Genomic DNA, 26,533 nt, shown 5'->3' on the forward strand with positions numbered 1-26,533 from the left:
TGAGAGTTTTGGGGTTTTTTGTTTGTTTGTTTGTTTGTTTTTTGTTTTTTTGGTGTTTTTCTCTAATATTGACACCAGATGCATTGAGTTGGTATAACCAGAGCGTTTAGGATAAAAGCCTGAGTCTGGAAGTTCCAACAAGCTATGGTCTATCAGTTGTCTCTTATAAACCAATTAAAGAGACAAACAATTGGGAAAAGCCGAGGAAAGAGATTTACTTAATGTGGTCACATGGGAAGAACAGGTAAAGGGGTTCATTGACCCCAGGTTCATCTTCAGGGTAAGGACATGAGCTTTATGCTTAAATAGAAAGTCTTGTGCCAAGGGGTCAGAAGAACACGTGATTAAGCTGTCTTGATAAAAGTGTTGCCTCTCTGAATGTTGTCTTGGTTCTGGTACTTTTGCGATATCCAAAGAGGTCGTTCTTGCTTGAATAGCTAAGGTAGTGGTCCTGGGATGATTACATCTGCTCCAAGATGCAGCCTCAGCCTCACGGAAAATGGTCCTCTCTCTCCGGGGAGTCCGTGTTGTTTCTAGAATCCGAGGTGACTGAAGAAGAAAAGTTAAGGGCAGTGACTTAACTCTGTGCCTTCGGCTAAAGTGAAACAGACAGACACAAAATAAAGGAAGATATATATCGTGCTTTCAATCTGCCTTTAGTTACCTATGGGACCAAAAGACAGTCAGTGACTTGGACAAAGGTGAAATGAACCCATTTCACTGATAACCCCCTAATAACTTCATCTTGATTTGTTTATATCTTCAAAGATCCTATCATAGCAAAGAAGATACAATTCACAAGAAACAGATTTGGAGTTTCATTGGTTTTGTTTTGCTTTGTATTCGTAGAAGGGTAGGCTGGGCATAATAACTACACACATGCTTTTTTTGAAAGAGCAACCATGTTTCAGACAGAACAGGTATAAACATTTTTAAAAGATGCAACAGACTTAATGTGAGTTAGTGTGTGTGTGCATGTGTGTCTGTTTGTGTGTTTGTGTATGTGTGTGTGCTTATCTGTGTTTGTGCATGTATATAGATGTGTCTGTCTTATATTTGTGTGTGTTTGTCTGCGTTTCCATGTCCATGTCTGCATATGTGTTTGTGTGTATATGCATGTCTCTCTGTGTGTATTGTGTATGTGTGTCTGTATATTTGCGTGTCTCAGTGTGTGTCTGCATGGGTGTTTCTGTGTGCATGTGTGTCTGTGTCTGGCTGTGTTTGCATGTGTGTCTTCATGTTTGTCTCTGTGTATATATGTCTGTTTCTCTGAGAGTATTGTGTGTGTAAGTGTGTGTGTTTGTGCTTGTATGTCTCTCTGTCTGTATGTGTCTTGTCTCTTTGTATGACGTGTCTACCTGTCTGTGTGTCTGTCTTTGATTGTGTATGTGTATGCATGTGTGTCTCTGTGTGTCTGTATGCTTATGTGTATAACTCTGTGTGTGTCTGGGCATGTGTGTGTGTGTGTATGCTGAGTATTGAACCTGAGAAATAAATATATGTAAGGCGAATGATCTTATACTAGGCTGTGTTTCTAGCTTGGAAGTACTTTTTTTTATTACATAATTTTCCTCAATTACATTTCCAATGCTATCCCAAAGGTCCCCCATTACCTCCCCCCCACTCCCCTACCCACCCATTCCCACTTTTTGGCCCTGGCGTTCCCCTGTACTGGGGCATATAAAGTTTGCATGTCCAGTGGGCCTCTCTTTCCAGTGATGGCTTACTAGGCCATCTTTTGATACATATGCAGGAAGTACTCTTTTAAAAAGTACTTTTAAAAACAGTACTTGAGGAATAATTTTGATGCAGAAGATAAATAATAATTATGACTAGTGATGTTTTTAGGCTAGATTGTATACATTAAGTTTAAATCAAATGAAGTTTCCTTTGTCTAGAATTTGAAAAAACTGAGTTGAATATATAGAATTATTTTGGGGGTGAAGGAAGAAGTGCAATGTTGTAGTGAATTCATTATTTAATATTTCACATGGACATGATAGTAAAATTTAAAAATAAAATTAAAAAGAGATACTGCATAAAATAAGTTTAACTTTTTTGTAGTAAAAAGGCATGTTAAGTAATTAGTCTGCTGTGGTCTGCATCCTGTCTCCTCTAAAGATGTTGAAGTCCAACCTCTTGTGTCAGTAAATTTCTTTTATTATACACAGTACCTGAGGAAATCAGCCTGTGAAGAAGAAAGGCTTGTTTTGAATATGGTTTCAGAGTTTCACTCCACCATCACTTGACCCTACTCTTTCAAGCTGTATCATGATAGAGAATGTCTCCTAGAGCAAAGCTTTTTGCCTTCTATTCAGAAGTAGATTAAAAATGCTGGAGGCCAGCATTCCACAACTCCTTCTAAGTACATGTCCCTGCTAAACTACAACCTCTTGTTAAATTTAGTTTCAGTTCTTAGTTTGGCAACTCCTCAATAGCACTACAGGCTGAAGTAAAGGGCTTGACCACATGGGCTTTGGGAGACTTCCCAAATCTAAATTATAGCACTCCAATACTCCTATGTGGTCTTACTGAGATAGAGTAGTGCAGACCAGCAAGTTAAAATGGGTTATTATGGAGAGAGAGGATGGATAGAGAGAAGATGGAAGGGAGAGGGAAAGAGAGAAATCAACATTTATATCTACAATCCAAATTTCTAAAATAAACACTGGTTTAGAATGCCAAAAAAGAAAACAATGAGGAAGTTGTCAAAACATAAATTCACTGCAGAGAAATTCACAGTAATAAAAGTCTGAAAGTGACTTAATATGTGTATTTATATTCAATGAAATAATTGATAATGTCCATTAAAAAGAAAAACATTATGTCTAAAATACACAAACGCATACCAAAAAACCAAAACCCAAACCGAAACCGAAACCAAAACCAAAAAACTAAGAAAGAGTAGCTACACCAACAATCAATTAAAAATCAAGTATCTTGGAAAGTAAAGTGAGGGACTAAGCAGGGTTTAAATCAGCACAGCTGAAGAGAGAATTGGAGAACTGGAAAACAGTACAGAAGGAAGCACACATAGCCTATATCATGTGTAGCACACGACTACATCCATAATACAGAAGCTTGAAAGTCACGTGGATTCGTAAAGTGCAGAATAGAGTTGGGAGGTGTTTCAAGAAAAAAGAATTTAGGGAATGTTGCATGTTGAAGAAGCAATATTTGAAAAGCTAACAGCTGAGAATTTTCTAGAAGTAAATAAATATATAAATTATCTCAACTATTTTCTCCATATTGACAGCAACTACTATAGAGCTGAGTAGACTGTAGTGGTAATAAGTATCAAGAATAAAAAGTAAACCATAAAAAAGTGAAGAAACCCCACAAATTTGACAAATTGCTACCTCACTTCCCAGAACCCTGCACAGTGGCTCAAGGGTGTTGACTTAATGGCAAAGTATGGAAGTAAAAGCAGCTGCCTGTGATAGTTAATATTGATGGCTAACATGGCCAGATCTAGAATTGCATAGGTGAGAAGCCTCTGAGCACACCTGAGATAGATTATGGTGACTGGGTTGTGGCATGAAGGCCAACCTTCCCCATGGTGACACCATTGCACTGGCTGGGGTCCTGGGCTGAGTGAGGTGGACAAGAACTGAACTCTGCTCCCACTCTTCTTCAGCTCCCTCCGAGCTCTGCTTCCATGTCTTCCCTGCTACGATAAACTGTGTACCCTCATTTACATGGGATACTTACAGAGTTCTTCACAAAGGAGTTATGTGCCAACGTATAAGGATCAAAGTCACCCGCACATACTCATAAACGCATGAACATACAACAACATATACACATAAAAAATAAACATACATGTTTGCACCGTGTCTGTTTTTCAAAAACTTTGAAAGCCTCAAAGTGACAAATTTGGACATCTCTGATTTAAAGACAATGAAGCCAGATGTCATTAGTTAAAGACAAAGTGATTCTGAGAAAATGCTTAGAAAAAGCCATATGCTAAAGAGGAAATGAAGATACCATAAAATACTTAGGTCCAAGTATTGAGTGTTGTTTGTCAAAACGTATGGAATATAGCTGAAATATGTTTTAGAGCTACAAATACGGTTATTAAAATGTGGTAAAAAATGCAATGAAAAATATACCAAGACAGGCATGGTATCTTGGCTCTATTATTATGTGGGAAATCTTAGCCAGGATAGTAAAAGAGAAATAGTCTGTCTATGGATGAGACAAGCCTTTCAAACTATGATTATTGGCTACACAAAAATGGCATTTTCAGACACACTATTATAATGATTATAGTACTTTCTTGAACACAAAATCAAAATGCAGCAGGTATGGTGGCATATTCCTTTTATCCCAGCACTTGGGAGGCAGATGTAGGTGAAGCTTTGGGAGTTCAAGGCCAGTTTGATCTGTCTACACGGCAAGTTCTATAACAGTCAGGGCTTCACAGTGAGAGACCCTATCTCAGAAAAAAAAATATCAAAAAGCAAAGTAACAGCAATACATATTTAGTATACGTAATAAGAAACTATTTGTCTTAGTCAGGGTGTCTATTCCTGCACAAACATCATAACCAAGAAGCAAGTTGTAAATAATTTTAAAAGTCCCACAGTCTTGTATATTAAAGTTCAATCCCTTTAAAATGTCCAGTATCTTTTAAAATTCAAAGCCTCTTAACTGTGGGCTCCACTAAAATACTTTCTTCAGCATTGAGTCCTCCGGGGTGTAGATATAATTTTGATTGATTTGAAAACCTCTCTATCATCTGTAATTATGTTGTATAATCTTTTAGGATGATCTTGCACATCTTTTGTAATTTTTTGAGAACTTTTGGATATGTAATTAATGTATTCTTTATTGATATGTTGAATAGTGTACTAAGACAAATTGGTACCAGAAGTGGGGTATTCCTGTGACAACCTGACCATGTTTTGGGGGAGGACTGTGGAAGGACTTTGGAACTTTGAACTAGAAGATCTATCCAGTGTTAAGAACTCTGTGGGATGTTGTGTAGGAGCTTGGAAGATAATGTTGAGAACAGTGCAGATGATGGAGGCCTGGCTTGTGAAATTTCAGAGGGAAGATTAAAGACTCTTTTCAGGGCTGTTGCTATTTTGATTGTGAAGATTCTGAGGTTCTGGTTAGTTGGGACTGAAGAATCAGCTGTGATTAACGAGATACCAGAACTACTAAAGCAAAATCTTTGCATTACTGGGACTATTGATGCTGGTTAGCTGTAGCTAAGAAATTAGCAGTGATTCAGAAGAGACCAGTATCATTGAGATGACATCTTCTGGGAAGTGTTTTCTGAGAGCACAGAATCTGTGTTTCAGAGATAGCCAAGGTTGTACCTTGTACTGTGGCTGGACTTAGTAATGTGCAAGAGTTACCCAGGTGGTACTGGTTTTGAAGGCATGAAAGAGTCACACAGAGCAGCTGAGGCTCGATACTGTGAGGGGCCACGGAAGGCCATTGGTGAAGGTGCAGCCTCAGTTGCAATTGATGGCCCAGGACTGAAGGGGTCATGCAAAGGAGTTGAGGCTTGGCACCATGAAAAGAGCCTACGAGAGGCTATTGTTGAAGCCAAGTTACAGTGGAAGACAGTAGCGTTTTAGAGATGCCAGATGAGATGACCACCAAGAACAGCAGCAGCAGTGGAGTACAGGCAGCTGAAGCCTAGAAGACAATGTGTGTGCTACAAAGGGCATGGCTGGAGAAGTGACCCAAGCCCTTGGAGGAGCCCAGAAGATTGTGAGTTGGATCCCAGACATTGGATGGTTGGAGATTGATTTTTGCTTTTGATTGTGACTGTGCTCTGATATTTTCCCCTCCCAATGCTATAAAAATATGAATTCTTCCTAGGTTAGTCTTTAATACCAAGAGAATGTATGTATATATGTATGTATGTATGTATGTATGTATTCATTTATTTATTTATTGTTTGTTTGAGACAAGGTTTCTTTGTGTATCCCCGGCTGTCCTGGAGCTTGCTCTGTAGACCTGACTGACCTCAAACTTTTCTGAGATTCACCTGCCTCTGCCTCCTGAGTACTGGGCTTAAAGGTGTGTGCCACCACCACCCGGCTCAAGAATATTTCTTTGCTTTTCTGTTTTCTTTTTAAAGAATTATTTATTTTATGTATATGAGGACACTGTAGCCGTCTTCAGACACACCAGAAGAGGGCATCAGATCCCATTACAGATGATTGTGAGCCACCTTGTGGTTGCTGGGAATTGAACTCAGGACCTCTGGAAGAACAGTCAGTGCTCTTAAACACTGAGCCATCTCTCCAGCTCCCTCAAGAATATTTCTTAATGGAGCCTGAAATGTCTGAGCCTAAACTTCACAATGTAAGGAACTAAGAATGGCTTAGGCAAATTTGCTGACAATGATGGAAAGACTTATTTTACATGGTGTCAAGCCTTATTTTAAAAATAAAAGCTGTTTAAACTATAGTATCAGAGAAGAAAAATAAGACCCGATGCATAGAATGGATAGCCCAGCCCAGAAGCTACTCTATAGAATCCTCCCCCCAAAATTAGCCTCTAGAGTCCTACCATGTAATTCCATAACAATTAGTCCTAGTACTTTAAAAAGCTGAAATATGAAAATCACGTTGATAATATTTTTAGGCACTGTATGTGATAACTTTAGTAGAGTTCAGACAATAGGCTTTTTATTTTTTATTTTTTTAGGAAAAAACCTAAGAAAACAAGATTCTGATTTTACTTATTCAATGCAGTGAGTCTTTTACATACCACACTGTGGAAAATATTGAGTGTTTACAGCAGCTGGAGCATGGGCTCCAGTAGACTGCAAATCTTCTAAATTTCCACCAAAGGAGAAGGAGTTTGTTGTATAGGTTGGTATAGTCACCATCCCAAATTCTTGGGGCAGCATTGTTTTGTATTTATTTAATGGTTCTTTTGAATATATCATATACATCTCATGTACATAATGAACTATCTTGGGGATAGAACTCAAGTCTAAACACAATATTGGTTTGTGTTTCCAGCTGGTGGTGTGTGCTTGATTAGTATTCTCAAGGTCCTGAATTTGACCCCAGCATTACAAAAGAATAAAAGAAATGAATTTATGTCTCATGCCTACCATATAGAGACAGCCTGAAGATTTCATGCAACATGTTAATTTTGTATATTTTACCAAATTTCATAGCACACACATTTCTTTTCTTTTTTCTTTTTCTTTTGAGACAGGTTTCCTCTGTGTAGCCCTGGCTGTCCTGGAAATCACTCTGTAGACCAGGCTGTCCTCGAACTCAGAAATCTGCCTGCCTCTGCCTCCCTAGTGCTGGAACTAAAGGCATGTGCCACCACTGCCTGGCTAGCACACACATTTCTACTTGTGGTGTCATGGATTTGCTTTCAAAGTATTTCTAAATGAGATTTTGAAAGAAATCTGGGTCAATAACTTGTATGTTTGTAGAATAAACTCTACAACAGATAAAATGAGCCCAAGGCATACACCAAAATACTATAATTAAATTTGGAAAGGTCACCTTTTAAAGAAAAAGTTAAAGGCGTCCCACTGTTGTTTAAAGAATTTAAGCAAATACAGTAAGTTTAATAGAAGCAGACTAAATTCCCCCTTTCTAAAACATCATTTAAAAAAGATTAGTTTTGTATGTATGGGTGTTTTGTGTGCATGTGTATCTGTGTACCTGTGTGCGCTGTGCCCATGGAGACTAGCAGAAGTTGGAGACTCTAGAATTGGAGTTAGCAGCCTTGTGGATTCTAGGAGCAGAACACACAGATTCTCCGCTTGGGTTTTCAAAACATGGCTGATCCTCCTGTTCAGTTGCCTTTTTCTTTTGCACGGTCATGGGACTTGAACTAAGGACCTAACAAATGGGAGACAAGCTCTTTACCTTGTAGGTGTCTCCCCCCCCCCCTTGTCATATGTTCAGTACCTTCTCTAATCTACAGACAACTCTTCAGAAAGCCTTTGGATTTTGTCATAGCTTCTTTAATACAGCTGGTTCCTAGACTCTTTCCTACTGAAATACAGAATTTATAGCGTTTGCAAGGATCAACTAAAAGACTACTGATGGCCCAGCTATCAGTTTCTTGTCTACTGCTCTAAAGCTTATGTCACAAGCAGGAACAATCTCTCTGAATAAAAGTATGGAAATAGGAAAAAGTCTCCAGGAAAGAGATCAGCTCAAGAGGCAGGTGACATGTAATTTAATACTAAACCATCTCAATCATAGAGAACTGGTGACAGCAAAGGACCAAAAATTGATGACAATGACATTAACGTTTACAGCCTCTTCATACTCCATACCTAGACAGTCAGGTTAGCCCTGGCATTTAAATATAACTCATGGGTAATACCATCTAAATTTTGTTGTCTGAGGAAGGTTTCAGTTGGTACACCTTCCTGGCTTGGGACCCACTGGGAAGCCAAAGCTGGACCTCAAACTCATAGTGATTCCTCTGTCTCGCTGCCTGTGCTGGGACTATAGGTGTGTGTTCATGTCTAGTCCCTATAGACATGTTAGTGTTTATAGCTACTAGTTAGACACGAAAAGGTACCCTGTATCAGCTTTACATGTAATTATATTTTAAAATACACATTTCAGTGTAAATCTGATCTTTAAAATTCTAATAATTATAATTATAGTTGGTAGTCTAGAAATGATATATAAGCTAACCCTAATTTGTTGGATTTTAATTTTACAGATGCCTAAAGTTACTTATAAACTTTTAATTAACATTTAGTCTTTCCAAGTGATAGCCAAAAGACATTGAAGAAAATACTTTCACGCCCAAATTTTTAAAGGGTGAAAAAGATTCTAAACATTTTTTATCAAATATATCATGGTCCTTCTACTATTCTCCAAAAGTTTTCAAGTGACCTATTGGGCATTTTTCTCCTAGAAATCCCAGAAAAATCAGCCACACAATGTAATCTGGGCTTCAGTTTGGGTTTCCCCTGGGTGCAGATACTGATGTTTGAGCCTTCTCTTCTTGACAAGGAGCTTAAACAGCCAGTGTTACTTTGAGGTTTTATCTGTGGGATTCGTGTCTTTTGGGCTCATTAAGAAGATTTCCAGAGATTACAAAGTCAATAACACCTAATTACTGGGTTGTGAGAAAGGCCTGCTTGAGTACATAGATCAGAGGCAGTGTGGAGCTCACAATGGGAGGCTCACATCCCACATCTCTTCACAGGCAAGTAGCAAACAAATTAATAATCTTAGTTGTGCTCTGCTGGGATAATTACTACCATGTAAGAAACTGCTCTGAGATCTTCCAGATAGTGTTGTGCCTTGTTTTCATTCCCTTCAATTGGCTGGGTTTTTTGTTTTGTTTTGTTTTTTGTTTTTGTTTTTTTTTCCCTCTTAAAACTGGCTATTGGAGGAATGAAAACCTATGGTTCTCTTTAGAACTGTCAGAACTTTGTAACGAAAAAGTCCCTTGCAGCCTGCTCAGGCAGGCCATCTCTGGTATAACATTGTTTTGATTATATGATATTTTTTAAATTCACTTTTCTCAAGGCATAGTATGTATTAGCACTAGATTTCAGTTCATCATGACTAATGGAAAACTAGTTATTAAAGAAACGGAGGTGAAGTTGTTTTAATTTATGCACCTGCTGCTCAACGTCTAGTTGCTTTCACATGGTCAATTAAAATATAGATCTGCCAGATTTCAGTTTAGCATTACATTAGAAATAGCTTGTGAAGTTAAGCAAGTGGAAGAATTAGCTCTGAAAGTCTTCCATAGATTATCTTATTTAATCCTTTTAACAAGTGTGCAGTAGGGTTGCCACCTCTTAGACAGCAGAGGAAAGCTGGAGAAAGCTGCCTAGGGATTAAGGAGTAAACTGAGATTGGAGGCAAAAACTGACAGCCTCCGAACTGCTTACCCTTCCTGGTGCATTACAAGGATGCCATGTCCTATTGACACAAAACTATGCTGGTTTCTACATGCTTTGGGGATCAGACAAAGCAGTTCAGAGGTGCCTGGCACAAAATTTTGGGGCACTCAGTTGAATCCTCAATTTCCCACTGTTGATATAACCATATGTAGCTTATAGCTTATAGTTCATAACAAGGTTTGATACAGCTCTTGTTGTACTCACACAAGCTACCTGCTAAGTGGAGGGAATCAATAGGGAAACCCATAACTCATGAGGTGCTAGTGAGAATCAGAGTTAGATCTTAAAAAGAGCTTGAAAAGAATGTCAGCTCTTCCTACCACATATCGGCTGCATATACTTCCAAGGAGTTTTATGTGAGGTGAACGTGCAGCCTAGGAACTGATACCTTTGATGCAGCATAGAACCCTGTTACAGAGAGAGTTATTGTCTTCATGTCCACTGGGGCATTTTAAATATGAATATTGATACGGATATTTTGAACAACAAAATGAAATGCAAACCAGGGACTTCAGAGTCCAATTTAAAAAGGGTCTGAAGGCATGAGTGGCTAAGAGCCCCTGCTCAGCAAGCACAAAGACCTGAGTGCAAATCCCAAGCACCAGGTAAAGACAATAGGCATGACTGCATATGCCTGTAACCTCAGCACTAGTGGTAGAGATAGGTGGATCCTGAGAACTTACTGACCAGAGCCAAAAAGACATGCCTCCAGTTCAGTCAGAAATCTGTCTGGACATCCATGGTGTACATACCACACAGTCATGTGTATGTGAACATACACACACATACACATGCACAGCATATACATGGTCCCACTTATGAAATGTATACCAGATATGTTATTGTGCACACCTTCATAGTATTTAAAGTGATAAAATTTTGCTTATAACTCAGATGCAAGTTAACTATATAGCTAACTCTTCATTAGTATGTATTTATACATTAGTACTTAAAATACTATTAAAATATTATTTCCTAGGAGCCACAAATGTTAATAAAACCCACAGCTTGGAATGGCCTGCTTGGTGGTGACAATGGTGTCCTCTGATGGATGCTATCCACCCCCAAGCTACCACCTCTGAAAACTGCACTCAGCTAAGAGATTCATCCACTTCCCAAATTACTAAATTATTTATTCAGCTTTCTACCTTATGTTAAACGTGTTTGTTTTTACTCAAAAAATAATGTAAAATTGATTTTTAATAAATTTCGGGTCATTTGGAGCTAATTAACCTGATACTGCGTTCTTCGTGCTATTAATACTTTAAGCAGACCTTTGAGAAATAACTTTTTTGCCTCTGGAAAGTTAATTAGAAATTATGTAGGTGTGTGTGTGTAAAGCCCAACACCTAGAGAAGCAAAGCAAAGTTCTTTACTGAGCTATTTCACCAGCCCTGGGAAGTCAACTGTGGATGCAAACTTTTCTCAACTGGATTGTTTGGTAATGTCCTGCTGTGATTATAATTTTCTAATTCAAGTTTTAGGTCAGCAACAAACTCTAAATTTACCAATCCACATTTTTTTTTGTGGTAAGCCACAAGTATATTTAGATGTTTTAGAAACGACTTACAATATAAGTTGGGATTTCCAATCTAGCAGATCTAAGTCATTATTTAAATACTGACATCTTTAAACATTGCTGTTTCCTAAGCTAGGAAGTCTAGTGTGAGCATGGCTGTAATCTAGTCAGCCTGGGGACATGTCCATCACTGTGTTTGCTCACAGATTCCGTTGTCCCTAGGAAGACAACCATTGACCAGAAATCAACAGTGCATGAAACCACAGGAAACATTCCCACTGCACAGATACCCAGGACAGAGATTCTTCACACTGCCTGCAGAGACTCGCATGTAAGCTCTTCTCATACAGATCCCCCTTGCAGAGTTTCATTAACTAATCTACTTTTAAATGTTTCCAGATGTTCCAAATGAATCACTCATTCAGGAGTTCAGGCAAGATCACTGCTTATAATAATAACTAACAATATTATATTTTATTAATTCTATTTGCTTACTATGCTTTACAAATTTATAAGCTTTAAATAATAAATTACCTCCCCTGAACCCTGAATATTGAACCTGAAGTCTCATATACTCTAATCAAACACTTTACAACTGACATCCACCCACAACCCACAAGTTTCTTTGGGTATCTGTCCTCACCCCTAGCACTCTTACTTAGATTTATTTTGGCTTCCAAGTTCAGAGGAAAGTTTTACAGATGCGTATAGACAAAATAAATCGTAGTGTAAAAGTATATCCAATTTGAAGCTCTTTAAGGACTGATCAAAGAGAAATGTGCAAGAAACAGTTTTCTCTTTCTGACAATTATTAAATTGGATAAATTGGATAAACAGACAGTTAGCTAGTACTTCAGAATTTTTTTTTCATTTTTCTTGCAGTCTAGTAAAAAAGAAATGACATTTTAACTGAGATAGCTTCTGAGTTTGAAACATGGCAAAGTATGCTTTCAATTAGCAGCAGTCAGAACACAGAAAGGCACAAAATGTATAAATTTACTGAAAAATCGCCATTTCATCATGATCCAAAAACCTCCAGCTAAACAAGAAAAACAAAATGGAGGGAGGATTTTTTTGTGAGGGTTGAGGCTAGCCTGGACTGCACACTGAGGCTCAGAAGAGAACGAAGAGGAGGAGAAATGAAGGTTGATCTCTCTTGTACACTCAGGCTATGCGCAAACCTTTTTCTAACAAGACAGGGTCTTCTTGCCTTGCTTTCCTTTGGCGCTGTGAGGGATGCCAGGGCCTCAGATATGCATGGACTATGGGAAACACCTCTACTCCTACTCCCCAGAATCTTACCTCCTGGAAACACCTGATCACTGCGTGTGTTCTCATTGCTGGGGTCCACCTGTACGTTAAACAAAATGTTTCATTACTGAGCTGTGATAATATCAATGGATTAATATTTAATAGGGAAAAACAATTACATACCATTGGTGGATGAGGGACATTTGGAGGAGAGGATGGCTCTGCCATGTTCACAGTGGAGTGCACATACAAGGGCTTAACTTTCTGGAAGACACAAGCATCAGATACTGTGGTTCAAGGGAAAATCACAGTCAAAGCAAAGTGATGTGGACACTGTTAGTCAGGCTCCTCTAGAGAAGCAGACTGATACAGTGAGCCTATGTATATAAAAACGGGATTTATTAGAGAGGTTTACAGATTATAGTCTGACTATGCTGAAATGGCTTTCTCCCTATGGAAAGTTCAAGAATCTAGTAGCTATTCAGTCCATGAGGATGGCTGTATTAGCAATTTGTTGTTGTTGTTGTTGATTTTTTTTTTATATGCTGGGATCCTGAAGAAGTCAGTTCTAATGCTAGCAAAGGCATGAACTGTCCAGTGAGATCGAGGACAATCAGGCAAAGAGCAAGGGCTTCTTTCTCCCATGTCCTTTATGCAGGCTGCCAACAGAAGATGTAGCCCAGATTTAAGGTGACTCTTCCCACCTCAAAAGGTTCAGATTTAGGGTGTGTCTCCTCACTCTGGTGATTCAATCATGATTATCTCACAGAGGAACCCAGGCTGGGTTTCAGTTTAGTCCAGATGTAATCAAGTTGACAACACATTCATGTAGCCATCACCTCTAACTCCTCAAGTAGAACATGATAACCCTGCTGCTAACTTATGTATTCAAATATGGATGGAGAGATACTTTCTTTTAAACCAATGGTGGTATACACCTAGAATCCCAGCTACTCAAGTGGCTAAGGCAGGAGAATTGTTTAAACTCAGACATTTGAGACTAGCCTGGACAATATAGAGATGCCCCAACTCAAATCAACAACATCAGTATTATCACAAACAAGAACAAGAAGCAAAGGTTCACTATTGAGGCTTTTGTAAAGACAATTCAAGAAAACTAGTCTCCTTTATGTCTTTTCTGACTCTCTTTTGATTATACCTTCAACTTGGGATTTTCTACAAGTTGGTCCATGGGCATAGTTTTGTGCTTATAGCTTATAGTGGAGAGAAACACTATAAGAAACCCTCTTAAATTATTTCTGAACTGATCATAGACATATAGACATATTTTCCTTGTTATTATTTCCTAAACAATGCAATATGGCAAACATCTATATAATATTAACTATGTAAATTATTCAATGAATAGTATATTGCATTAGGTAGTTCAAGTAATCTAGAGAGAGACTTAAAGTCTATGGGAGGATTGTAAAACATCTCATACAAACACTATATATATATATATATATATATATATGAAGTGTAGGTCTTAAGCATCCAAGGATCTTGGTACCTGTGTGGTTCTGGAACAAGTGCCCTTAAGATATGGAAGGGCATCAAACAGAAACATGCCAGAAGTCACAAGGTTACTTCAAATCCCAAATAGCTGCTGGAAGCTTCATCTAGTTTCACTAGATGGTGGTTTCATGGAGCAAGCCTGGATTCTCTTGTTCTCTCTGCTTCCTGGCTCAGGATGTGAACACTTGTTCTGATAGACTCTCCTGCCATTGTTGTTTGTCATGAAATGACACAGCCAAGGGGGAGCTCTTACTGCCAGCTTACACAGCATTATTTGGACTTTGAAGCTCTGTGAGCTAAGTGAATTCCTTTATTTTGTCATAGTGATGAAAATTTGCTAAGTGCAGTTTCTAATCCAAAATGAATGACTTGGTGCTCACTCTTCTTCCTTTTGGAGGTGACTGGAGACTTGAAGCATGAGCTTTGATACTCCTCAACATAATATCTGTGGTCAAAGATGAACAAATGGGCAGACACCACTACCCACAATAAGTAGCCTATTCTCTGGGATTTGCACTGGCTTCTATCATAGCTCATCCACCATACTCCATTATAACAGCATATTTCCACATCTGCTCATACTAACTGAGCTCTTTGGAGCCCTGCACTTTGCTCTACAAACAACCCCCCCCCCCCAGTAGCTAGTTGGGTGACTGTTATGTGTTAGTTCCAGAGCCTATGATGTGACAGCAGTTCAGTAAAGGATATATATCTTTCATAGACATAAACACATATATTCAAAGTCCATCTAAGTAGTCTGTGTACTTACAATATAATTGAAGGAGGTGTCACCAGTCATTGCACACTGCCGGTAAAGTGCTTGTCTAGTGAACATCTCATTCTTTAGGACATGAAAGCTATAACAGAAGAAGTGATATAATAAAGTGTTTTGCCATCATAGGATAAGAACAACACATGCTGTGTTGGTTGGAACCACATAATTTAAACTTATTTCTTCATTAAAAAACTACATATCCTAGCTCTGGAAAGGTATAGAAATATAACACTATTAACTATCCCTCCAAGTCCAGACTATAGATTCTCATTGAAATCATGAGGGTATTTTTGAGAAATCTCTGTTTTTAGATCTGGGAGAATGTGAGATATATTATTCTACTAGAAATCAAGGGGTCATCAAAGATTAGGTCAAAACAGTACATTCTTCATCTCCAGGTGGCTCTCACTGACTTGAGACTGGAGAACTTAAGCATCTGAAATAGTAAGAACCGCAATTTGTTACTTAGGAAATAATTAGCTCATTTCCATTGTTGACAGTGCTGAAATGAGGGGATTCATTGTTAGAGACACAAGGTCTAGAGTGTGGCTGGACATGCTCTTTCTAGTGATTGTAAATGGACAGGAATATCACAGCAAAATCTGGAAGTATCTCAGTGGTAGACCATTTGTCTAGCATGGGCAAGATTCTGGATCCCATCCCCAGTATCACAGAAAAATCAAAACAAAAGTCAACACATCAGCTAATGACTCTTTAATCCCCTCCCATACCCTCCCCCTTTGAATGTGAGTGTTGATAAGCGTGATTGACAGCTATGTTAATACAATGCCCACCCTACTTTGCATGTGGGAGCAAACAGGCTCATCCACAGCTCATAAAGAACCTCACTGATCCTGAATTTAGATCATGAGAATGGAGACTTTGAGATCATGAGTCTTAAAAGGGGTTTATACTTGAGCTGACACTGTAATGGGTAAGGTAAAGGAAGAAAGAGTTCAAGTATCTTAGGATAGAATTTTACATGTACTAGAGGCATAGATATTTGAGGTCAAAAGAGTGGCCATGGTAGACTGAAATTGCCACTAAAATGCCTACTCTTTCCCCATTCCCTCTTTGTAATGTGTGTAGTATGCATGTGTGTATAGGTGTGTTATACTTACCCATCACACACCTGATAGCTGCTGATCACTCATTCCATTTTCCCATTTATTTCAACTGCTCTATAATTTCTTGGTTTTCCCTCTCCATGTGCTTTGTGTGTGTAGATATACATATGCTACAGAGCACTTGTGGAGGTCAGATGACACCTGTGGGAATCATTTCTCTTCTTGTACCACCTGGATTCTCCCCGAACTGCCCTAAGTTCAAGACCTGCTTGGGCTATAGAGTGAGACCTTGTATTATACAGAAAAGAATCTAAAATACCTATTTCACTGAGCATAAAATAGTCACCAGCAGACATGTGAAGCAGAACAGGGACACAGAGGAGACATTTTCCCCTGAGGAGGGGATTTGAGCTCCCTATCTGGTATTGCTTTGGGTATCACACGAGATCTCAGTTGCTTGCTAGTCCTAACGATCTCAGCATCTGGTGTAGGATTTTTACAAATATGGGTAGAATGTGCTTATGACACGCAGGGCAAATATAGTATGTTTTCACCCCACAGAGTGAATGCAGTGTGTTGTCATACAGGAGTCAAACTTGGCTACACTGACCTACATCAGCTCATCGCTAACCTTCGTTATTATATCTCTTGCAAAGAAACTTCCGATATGTGATAAATAAGAAATCATGAGGGAAATTTAGTGGGAACAAGTGAACAGGAAATACATTTTTAATGCTCACATGGTAGGATATGGTGGGAAAGGAGCTTTAATCTCCATGGCATTTATACTCAATACAAACATTAGTACAACTATTCAGGATTTTAGTTTCTTACCTCTCCTACTCCCCCTCACTTGATTCTACCTCCCTTCCTCCTGTCTTTTCCTTCCATCCTTGTCATGTTTCTTAGACAGTGTTCCATTTACCTTTCCTAGGTTGTCTATGAACTTACTATGTAGGCAAGGTTAGCTTCATATGCCTAGCAATCCTCCTGCTCCAGCGCTCTAAGTGCTGAGATTACAAGTGTGTGCTACAGTGTCTGGATCAGAATTTCTGCTCTCACCATCAAAAGAAGAAAGAGAGAAGGAGGGGGAGGAGGGGGAGGAGGAGGAAGAAGAAAAAAGAAAGGTAAACAATTCAGGGGGAAGAAATTAAGTGATGTGTGAGTAAAGGTGAGCGAGGGACAGGACTTGTCGGTAAAGGATCCAGTACACTAAGCACTTGTGAAGATGATCCAGACCAATTTTCATTATTAGGTGCAAACTGCTGCTGAGAAAGATGCCTGGATGTGCCAGATTACATTGAGGATAGAAACAAAGAACTAGAGAATGAAAGTTTTGAATTATTTTTTCATTTATATGACTCTGAAAACTTCTCTATTCTAGACCAATTATGTTGTGTTTCATGTTAAAAGTACATGAGGCCCTTTAGCAGTTATTAATATATAAAGAGAGACAGAGGAGTCCTCATTGTCTAAAAGGATGAGTGGCTAGATTTCTACAAGTCCAGTTTATATATATTCCCACACTGTACCTGTTCTTGAGGATAAGAAATTTCTTCTCCCAGTTTTTGTTGGCCTGATCAGCATCTTTTTTAAACCTGGAATACATTTTCGGGTGGTTAAAAAGTGCCTCTGTTGCCAATGGATAGCCCTGAATCATTAAGCCTGGTACCTTTCCAGTCTCTTTCCCTCATCCTCCAATGCAGTTTTTAAAATCTCTATTTGATTCTCCAAAACTTTTTTTTCTTCTTCCTTTTAATAATAACAATGATAAAAAAAAAAACACAGCACAAGGTTAAGGACACAAATGTCATCACTCCTCCCTTCTCAACGAGAAAAGGCTATTTCTGCTAAATAGTAAACAAACCCTGATTACCACCAACAGTGAAAGAAAATGTTGAGATTCTTTTGAGAGAACAATGAGAGACCCTTGAAAGTCTGTGAAAGTCAGAAGTCTTCCTAACCCCACACTTCTACTTCCTGAAAGTGATAGGCTTTGTTACTTCTTAGGACTGGCTGGAATCTATAAGGGACCATGAGGTTAATAACCGAGTTTTTAGAGGTCATTTTCATACCTTAACCGCATGATATTTCAGAAATAATTCTTCAGGCACCATATTAGGTAGTAGAAATGTAACCTGTGGAGAGAAGGAACCACAGTGGAGACAAAACGTCATATTTACGATTAATGCATCAAGATAGTTTTTCTGTCTTTTTTTTTTTTTTTGGAAATAGAGACTCAAAATTTGCCATCTATAGTCCAGAGGTCCTCACAGTCTCAATGAATCCCTAAAATTCAGTGTGCATAGTGCACATACACATTTGGAGATGACAGCTACAGCAGTGAGTTAACTTTTACCATTATATATCTAAATCCTTTGAAAAGACTTACTCTATGTGCATGAGTATTTTGCTTGTATGTACACCACCTGTGTGCCTGAGACTCACAGAAGTCAGAAGGCATCAGATTTCTGGGAACTGGAGCTTTGCACGGTTGCTATAGCCACCATATAGATGCTGGGAATTGAACCAAGGTCCTCTGAAAGAGCAATGAGTGCTCTTAACCACTGAGTCCCCATGCGCCTTTACACTTTTCAAGAAGTGATGTGTCTGGATGACACAAGCTCAGTCACTTACCTGTGTCAGTTTGCTCGAACTTACATGCACAAAGGTGTAATGTATGTAGGTGGTACAAGGGGAGTGTTCAGAGAAATCACAGCATCAGATTACATTTAGCTCTGGATTTTGATGGTCAATCTGTTTTAAAATTATTTTTATTATTTTATTTAGCCTATTTGTGTGTGTGTGTGTGTGTGTGTGTGTGTGTGTGTGTAACATGGAACACAGTTTTGATCACAGAACAATTTTGGGGTTGGTTCTCTCCTGCCATGTGAGTTCTAAACTCATCAGGCTTGGCAGAAAGCCCCTTTACCGAGGTCATGGGTTAATCTTAATTCTCATCTTGACCAGATTTAGAAGTGCTTATGAGATAATTACTGTATTTGTTTGGTGGGAGTGGGTGCTAGGAGGGAGAGAGAGGGGATTCTTGCCCTGTCACTTTCTACCTTATAAAGGTCTTTCACTGAACTTGCAAATCACTGACTGGTCAGATTGGCTGGCCATCAAGCCCCAAGGATTCTTCTGTCTCCACCTCCCAGTGCTGCAATAAACAGGTGCACACTGCTATGCCCAGTGGTGCCGAGAATCCAAACTCAGGTTCTTTTGTGTGCACATCAAAATACTACACAGTGAACAATCTCCCCAGCCCTGCATATGGGGTTAGTGAGGTACAGTGCTAAGCATATCTGATAGAGAATTTTCAACTCTAAGATTCAGCTTCCACATATGTGGCACTATTCTATGGACAGGGTGCAGGGGGAAGCCATGGAACAAAAGGTGAAAATGGGGAAGCTAGCTAGTGGAGGCAATTCTCAGTCTGCATCTCGTCAGCCATGATGTGAGTGGCTTTGCTCCCATTCTACCCTCTCTGATATGATGGACAAGAATATCTGAAGCCATGGGCAAACCACATTTTTCTTTTCTTACGTTGTTTTCTTGATTGATAGTTATGAAAAGTATGACAACTACGTTGATTAACACAATGAAAACTGATGTAGTAAGTAGAGTGTGATGAGATTCAGCAGCAGACCTAGTTCAGGACTGAGGATGTAGCTTGGTTGGTAGAGTGCAGATCCAGTATGCATACATCTCTGAGTTCTATCCCCAGCACGCATAAACCTGGTGTGATGGAGAGGCAGGCAAGCACAGTGGGCAGTTTACTAACTGGGGACTCCACTTAGTTTGGTCTATGTGCATAACCCTCTTCTAACAAAGCACTCGGCATTCTGAGACTTTTATCTTTGAGTGCTATGGGTGCAGCTCATTCTCATGCATCTAGCCACCTGTTAACTGAGGACCCCAATCTGTGTAGAGGTGTACACCAACCCCCACTGAACAATGCCATAAGTTTCTCCTTTCCTTAACAAGCATCAAACTTACACAGATTCTATTCACTGGCACTTTCTTTGTGTCTGGTTACAGAGTAGGAAGCCTCACTGTCTTAAGCTAGTGTTTGGATGTGTGCCTAATAGGGCAAACTATAATATCAAAGTGGCCTTTTAGGAAGGATCCACTGTCTACCATCTTATACCTATGCGTGATTGAGCATCATATGATTCAATTAGATGCATTCTAGAAAGGGACACCCATGGCAGAGAAAACATTTTTGTAACTTAATCTGTCAGTCAAAACAGAGAAGCATCTGAATTGCACTTTTTAACAAGCAAACTTCTTTTAAACTCAATAGAAGGAATTCCCAAGTAATGCTTGAGGCTGTTGAAACCTTCATTTGAGTGGCCTTGCTGTCTAGTATATTCCTTTCTAGTCTCTACTCCTGCTTTGACGTGAATGAAGCTTCCTTGTTACGTTAAGATCTATGTAAGCTTTTATCTCAATTCTTTGAATAAGAAGTCAAGAACATAGAAACACCTGGTCCAAACCCTGATGAGCAAAGCAGCAATACCAGCACTCAGGTATGGAGGAGAAGGGTTAGAAGTTCAAGGTTCCTGGAAGTGAGTTTGAGGCCAGCCTGATTTTATATATATATATATTATATATATATATATATATATATAATATATATATATATATATATATATATATATATAGAGAGAGAGAGAGAGAGAGAGAGAGAGACTCTGTCTCACAAAGACAAAAATAATGATTAGTCAAAATTAGAGGTTCACCATGCCTGAAGGTATCCTTTTATCCCTGACTTTTAACGCAGATCTTTTGTCACTATTGGAAACACTGGGGGGAGGAATTAAGAAAATGGAAAACAAAACAAAACAAAAAAAAAAGGTCTTCCAAATGACAGGAGACAGACACATTTAAGGGCCACTCCACTCACTTGTCCCCAGCAGGGACGGTCCACTGGAATGGTCTCTCTGCAAAGCATGTGGTAACAAGGTGAACTCAGTTGTAGAACTTTAAGGTCACTGGACAAAAGCTCCAAGCATCTCAATGTTTTTACCACAATGCGAAAGAAATATAAACCAAGTTTTAAAAAGTCCATTTCAGATAATTAAGGAAAGCAAAATAAAAAATAAAATGCCATATCAAAACACATTGATGTCTTATTTTACAGTATCCAAGTTCATGTCAGGGATTAAAGATTTATTTTAACATTCTGTGTTTAAGATTTATGGTGAAATTCAGTAGCAGTTTTTCAGGCTCTATTTTTCCCAAAGGATGATCAACTATGGACCTAGATATAAGTCTGTGTTACAACATATATTCTGAAATGTAAATAATTATTCAGTCTTCCCCAAAGATAGCGCAATCGTGACAATGGCGACACCATTTCTTTTCATTGAAAACAAAACAAAGAAAGCAAAGCACTCATATTGACTAGAATATTTGTTCCTTGTCCCAAGTCAAATTTTCCACCTTGCCACAGCACATTCTGTTTTGCCAGCTGCTGACATTCCTCTTTCTCTGGAATACACATGCTGGTCTTTATGTGGTTATTGCATTGGCGGGTGCAAACACTGGACTGCCAAGCAATGATGGAAATGAAACTGGATGGTCTACCTTTCTGAGAGGGAAAATATAAAATACATGACTCTATTTGTACTATCAAAGGGTAATTATGAATCATTTCCACAAGGATATTTCTTTTTTGAGTTTATAACTCAAATTTCAAAACTGAAAATCCTCATTTCAGGGGCTGGCGAGATGGCTCAGCAGTGAAAAGCAGTGGCTGTGCTCGCTGTGACCCCAGGTTCCATGTGCAGCATCTACATAGTGGCTCACGGCCATCTGTAACCCTAGTTCCAGGGAAGCCAGTGTTCTCTTTGACCTTTGTGGGTACCAGGCATAAATAAATTTTACTTATATTAGATATAACTCATGCTTTTAAAATTTCTTAACACTTATATGAAACAACTTCTTAAATTTGGAGTCAATAGCCAAGGTTTGTAATCAAAGAAGCATCATCATGCTTATTAACTGCCATAAAATTTACTACAGCCTTTGTAATATCCACATATAGCTGTTTTCTTTTTCTTTAATTCCTGTTGGTGTGAAGGTTTGGATACTCTTTCTGAGCTTAGTGAAAGGGATTTCTCCCTCATCATTTTCCTTAAATGCATCATGGTCAAAATCATCTTGTAACTCAGTGTGATGGTTACTTTCAATTATCAACTTGATGAGACAGAATTAGTAAGAAAACAAGCTTCTGCGCATGCTTGTGAGGGACGAGGCAGCCTCTGGGCAGGTCTGTGAAGGGTCATCCTGGTTAGGTCAATAGAGATAAGTGAGTCCCAGCATGACTTACCTTTGGGTGTTAGACTGCATAAAGAGGAGGCTAGCTAAGCAAGAGTGTTCGCTGTTCTCTGCTTCCTGACAGTGCATGGCAATCCACTGGCTGCCACAAGCTCCTGATGTTCATCCCTACAAGGGATGGATGTCAGGAGCTCCTCCCTCGCAGCTACAAGGTGCTGTCAGGAAGCTTCGAGCCAGGATATACCCTTCTCACCCCAAACTGCTTTTGTCAGGGCATTTTACCATGGTGACAGGAAAGGAAATTAAGACACTAAGGAAGAAATGATTTTTTTCTATCTAAATGCTTATGAAATGATCAATCGACCTTTATATGAACATAATTGTTATCTTACTAGCAAACAGCTATCTTTGAACACCACAAATACACCAGGGGTATCCATGGAAGGCGAAGGAAGAAGAGTTAGAGGTACATGGAAAAGTTTAGTATTCGTGGGCAGAACATACAAGGGTTTCAGAGCAGTTCAGATGGTCTGAGAGACTCGTGCGTGCACCCTGTATAAGTTTTGTTAATGACGGGCTTTATCAGTAATAGATATCAAATAATAAATTTAGGAGATTGTATAAGAATATATATATGTATATATATATATGTATATATATATATATATGTAAATTAAGAGGTGGCCTGAGGGTTGGACAACACATGCCCAAATGCACAGCATCTCTGCTGAAAAGCAAATATAAAAAGGAAATTTGGGGGGCTTGGGGGTGCTGGGCATGAGGCCTTGCAGTGCTAGGCAAGTGTTCTACCACTGAATTACATTGCACATAAAGGAAATCTATGCATTCTATAGCTATAGCAAAGCTCACTACATTGCATTTCAGGAAAGTCTTTGAGGACACACAAAAAGAAAACCAAATTTATAGTAGTAGGCTTCTTATCAGAAGGTTGAAGACAATGGGGTCATATCTTTAGACATTAGAAAAAGAAAAAAGCCTGTCAACCTGGCCTTCCAGATTCAGAAAAGAAGGCAAAATGGAGATATCTTTTTATAGGAACATAAGCTGAGAATTCATCATCATCAGACTAAAAGAGAGAATATGATCATGGAGAGAAACTTAGATCTATACAAGGAAATAAAAGCTCAAAAGATGATGGAAATTTTGGCTTCAAATGGAAATATGACTAAGACCAGTTACATAAAATTTTGTAGGAAAAAAGTTATTAAAATATAAGGGCCAGAGAGGTGCTCAGCACTTAAGGGTGCTTTCCAGCAAAGTTCACAGTCTGGGATTGGTCCCCAGAACCCACAGGGCACAAGGAGAGAATGGACTCCTCTGGGTTGTCCTCTGATGGTCACACATGCACTCCCCAGACACATGAAAATAAATGTTAAAAAAGGAAATGGAAACACCTTTTTTTTCTTTTTTATCTTTTGTGGTCTATCATGTTAAGATTGCCAAGAATTGGGCCTTAGATGGGAAACTGCAAATGAACAGCCGTGGCATAATATATATGGCTACATACACATATATGTATACACATACATATCTAAACATGTATGGCTCCAATTCATCCAATGACTGGAAAGATATGTACATATACATGGACAAATGATTCCTACATGAGATTAGTACAGAGGTGTCTGCAAGCACTGGTAAAAATTTTTTTTAAATCCTTATTTTACATTCCCCATCTCTCTCTCTCTCCCCCCTCTCTCTCTCTCTCTCTCTCTCTCTCTCTCTCTCTCTCTCTCTGTGTGTGTGTGTGAGTGTCTGTGTGTATATGTAGGTTCTCTAGGAGTTGATCCAGCTGATGTAGTTTCTAGTAACTTACCTTGAGTCCTCTGCAGGAACAGCAAGCACTTTTAACTCCTAAATTATCTCTCTAGCCCTCATTTTAAAAAGATTTATTAAAAGATAGAATAACATTCTCCTTTTTTTGCTAAGCATAGTGAAACACACTCAGGGGACGGAAGTGGGAGAATTTCTAGCCTCCACAACAGCAAACCAGCCTCTGGTACCCATTCCAGCTGCACAGACAGAGCTAATAAGGACTTTGGATTTGCCTAGTGTACTGGCTGGTTTTATGTGTCAACTTGACACAGGCTGGAGTTATCACAGAGAAAGGAGCTTCAGTTTGGGAAGTGCCTCCATGAGATCCAGCTGTGGGGCATTTTCTCAATTAGTGATCAAGGGGGAAGGGCCCCTTGTGGGTGGAGCCATTCCTGGACTTGGACTTGGACTGGTCTTGGTTGTATAAGAGAGCAGGCTGAGCAAGCCAGGGGAAGCAAGCCAGTAAAGAACATCCCTCCATGGCCTCTGCATCAGCTCCTGCTTCCTGACCTGCTTGAGTTCCAGTTCTGACTTCCTTGGTGATGAACAGCAGTATGGAAGTGTAAGCTGAATAAACCCTTCACTCCCCAACTTGCTTCTTGGTCATGATGTTTGTGCAGGAATAGAAACCCTGACTAAGACACCTAGCATTAGTGGGCTATCACTGGCCACTGAAGTTGTTTGGCAATGAAAGTTGGAAGTAAAATATAACAATTATGGAATAAACAATGTTCCTTTCATAACTTATCCTTCCTTGCTTCTTTAAAAAAAGTTTTGTTTAGAGATTATCTATCTTATCGTTAAGTATACGCTGGCCTCAAAGCTTGTGATCCTCTTGCCTCAGCCCCTCCTAAAGTGCTGGGATTAGAGTGTGCATTTGTCTGCCTGATAAGCTCAGATTCACTAATGAATGAACACATTACATTAAGGAGAAAGCCAAAGGCATATGAAATGGAGCAAAGCTTAAATTTCCAAAGAGAAAAAATAATGATGTCTCTTAACTCTCTAGACCAATTCTTGGATTTTAAGGAAGAAGTTGAGGTCTGGAGCTCTTGGGTGAAAGAGGTCACAGCTGAAGAAAGGACAGGTTGGTGGAGCTAGTAGATCCAAGCAGGGAGCCAATACAGCCCACATGCAGTGGCCACCCCTGGCGTGGTCCTTTCAAGTGTGGATCCTGACGCCTCTCTGGGACAGTAGGCAATGCCAAGCAACAGCCTTAGGCCCAGCAACAGTGGCAGTGTGGATGAGCAGTGGTGTGGGAAAGACCTGTGCCAGTGCTGCCAGTGCTTGGGATCTCTACAGAGGCTCTGGTGTCAGGTCATTGGTGAGAAAACTGGGGCGGGGCTGAAGCCCAGGCAAACTAAACAAAGCCCTTCCTACAGAGTGAGGGTGAAATATCTCCTATGTAGAACCAAGACACTAAGGGTGACATTTCACATGTGGTTAGGACCTAGCACCTGCCACCATGGCTGGCCAAGAGTACTTTGGGGAGGGTAAGGAAATCGCTCAATTTATATATTTCCCACCTTTGGCAAAATGGCAAATCTCCAGTTTTCAGCATAATTAAACTAACATGCTGTGTAACAAAGTTTTACATTTTTTTTTCTCCTCAACAAAACAAGTGAGATAAAGATATAATGTCCGGGCAGGAACGATGGTTCGGCAGGTGTGAGCACTTGGCACTGAGTGTCCCTGCAACGTGAGTCCTTAGGACCCACAGGGTAGAAGGAAAGAACGAACTCTCACAGATAAGTAAATGTAAATGCTATTAAACAGCATAAAGGCCTTCATGTGACTTTTCATTTGCTCAGGAAATATTAAATGCTAACTTCTCTAACAATTTTTAGTTCTAATGAAAGTATGTGTGTGATTTGCCATCAAACTACCCAACATAAGATTCTATGGAAGATAAAAACTACCTTTAGGTAGAGTTTTATTTAATTAATTAACTGGTTAATTAGTTTATGAGACAGACTCACTATGTGGCCCAGGCTGACTTCAAACTCACAGATCTCCTGTTTGTCTCCAGTGTAACAGAGTGTCAGCTTTCTAAACTCAGTTTAAGTTTATATAGGATTCTTAGGTTGGGTCTCTGGGAGCAGAAACTAAAGACACAGTTCTTGTAGGGGCATTTGATTTTAAAGCAAGGCAAGTGTTGTAGTGTGTGATTGATCTGTACTTGTTTCCACAGGGGAAAGTGATTAATCTCACAGAAATGAAGATGCAACTTTAAGGCCAGGAAGATGACTCACTGGGTAAAAGTGTCTCCTGGCCCAGCCTGACAGCCCGAGTTCAATACCCAGAACCAGATATGGAGGCACACACCTGGGACCTCAGCACTTGCTGCAAAAACAAGAGGAGATTAAGACAAGAGAATCTCCTGGAAGCTCACAAGCTAGTTG

General features: G+C 39.3%; 1 protein-coding gene across 1 annotated transcript in view; it reads right to left on the minus strand.

Annotated features, from left to right (window-relative positions):
* Nucleotides 1–213: 213 nt before the first annotated feature.
* C2H10orf67 (chromosome 2 C10orf67 homolog) overlaps nucleotides 214–26,533 on the minus strand; it is a 91,325-nt gene continuing 65,005 nt past the window's right edge. Inside the window, exons 11-17 of the mRNA XM_021155844.1 lie at nucleotides 18,086–18,148; nucleotides 17,683–17,762; nucleotides 17,543–17,608; nucleotides 14,938–15,025; nucleotides 12,834–12,914; nucleotides 12,702–12,750; nucleotides 214–549 (exon numbers count right to left, since the gene is read on the minus strand). Coding sequence (XP_021011503.1) covers nucleotides 491–549; nucleotides 12,702–12,750; nucleotides 12,834–12,914; nucleotides 14,938–15,025; nucleotides 17,543–17,608; nucleotides 17,683–17,762; nucleotides 18,086–18,148 — 486 coding nt within the window. The 3' untranslated portion in view covers nucleotides 214–490. The remainder of the gene's footprint in view (nucleotides 550–12,701; nucleotides 12,751–12,833; nucleotides 12,915–14,937; nucleotides 15,026–17,542; nucleotides 17,609–17,682; nucleotides 17,763–18,085; nucleotides 18,149–26,533) is intronic.

Source organism: Mus caroli, chromosome 2, assembly GCF_900094665.2.
Source record: "Mus caroli chromosome 2, CAROLI_EIJ_v1.1, whole genome shotgun sequence".
Lineage (NCBI taxonomy): Eukaryota > Metazoa > Chordata > Mammalia > Rodentia > Muridae > Mus > Mus caroli.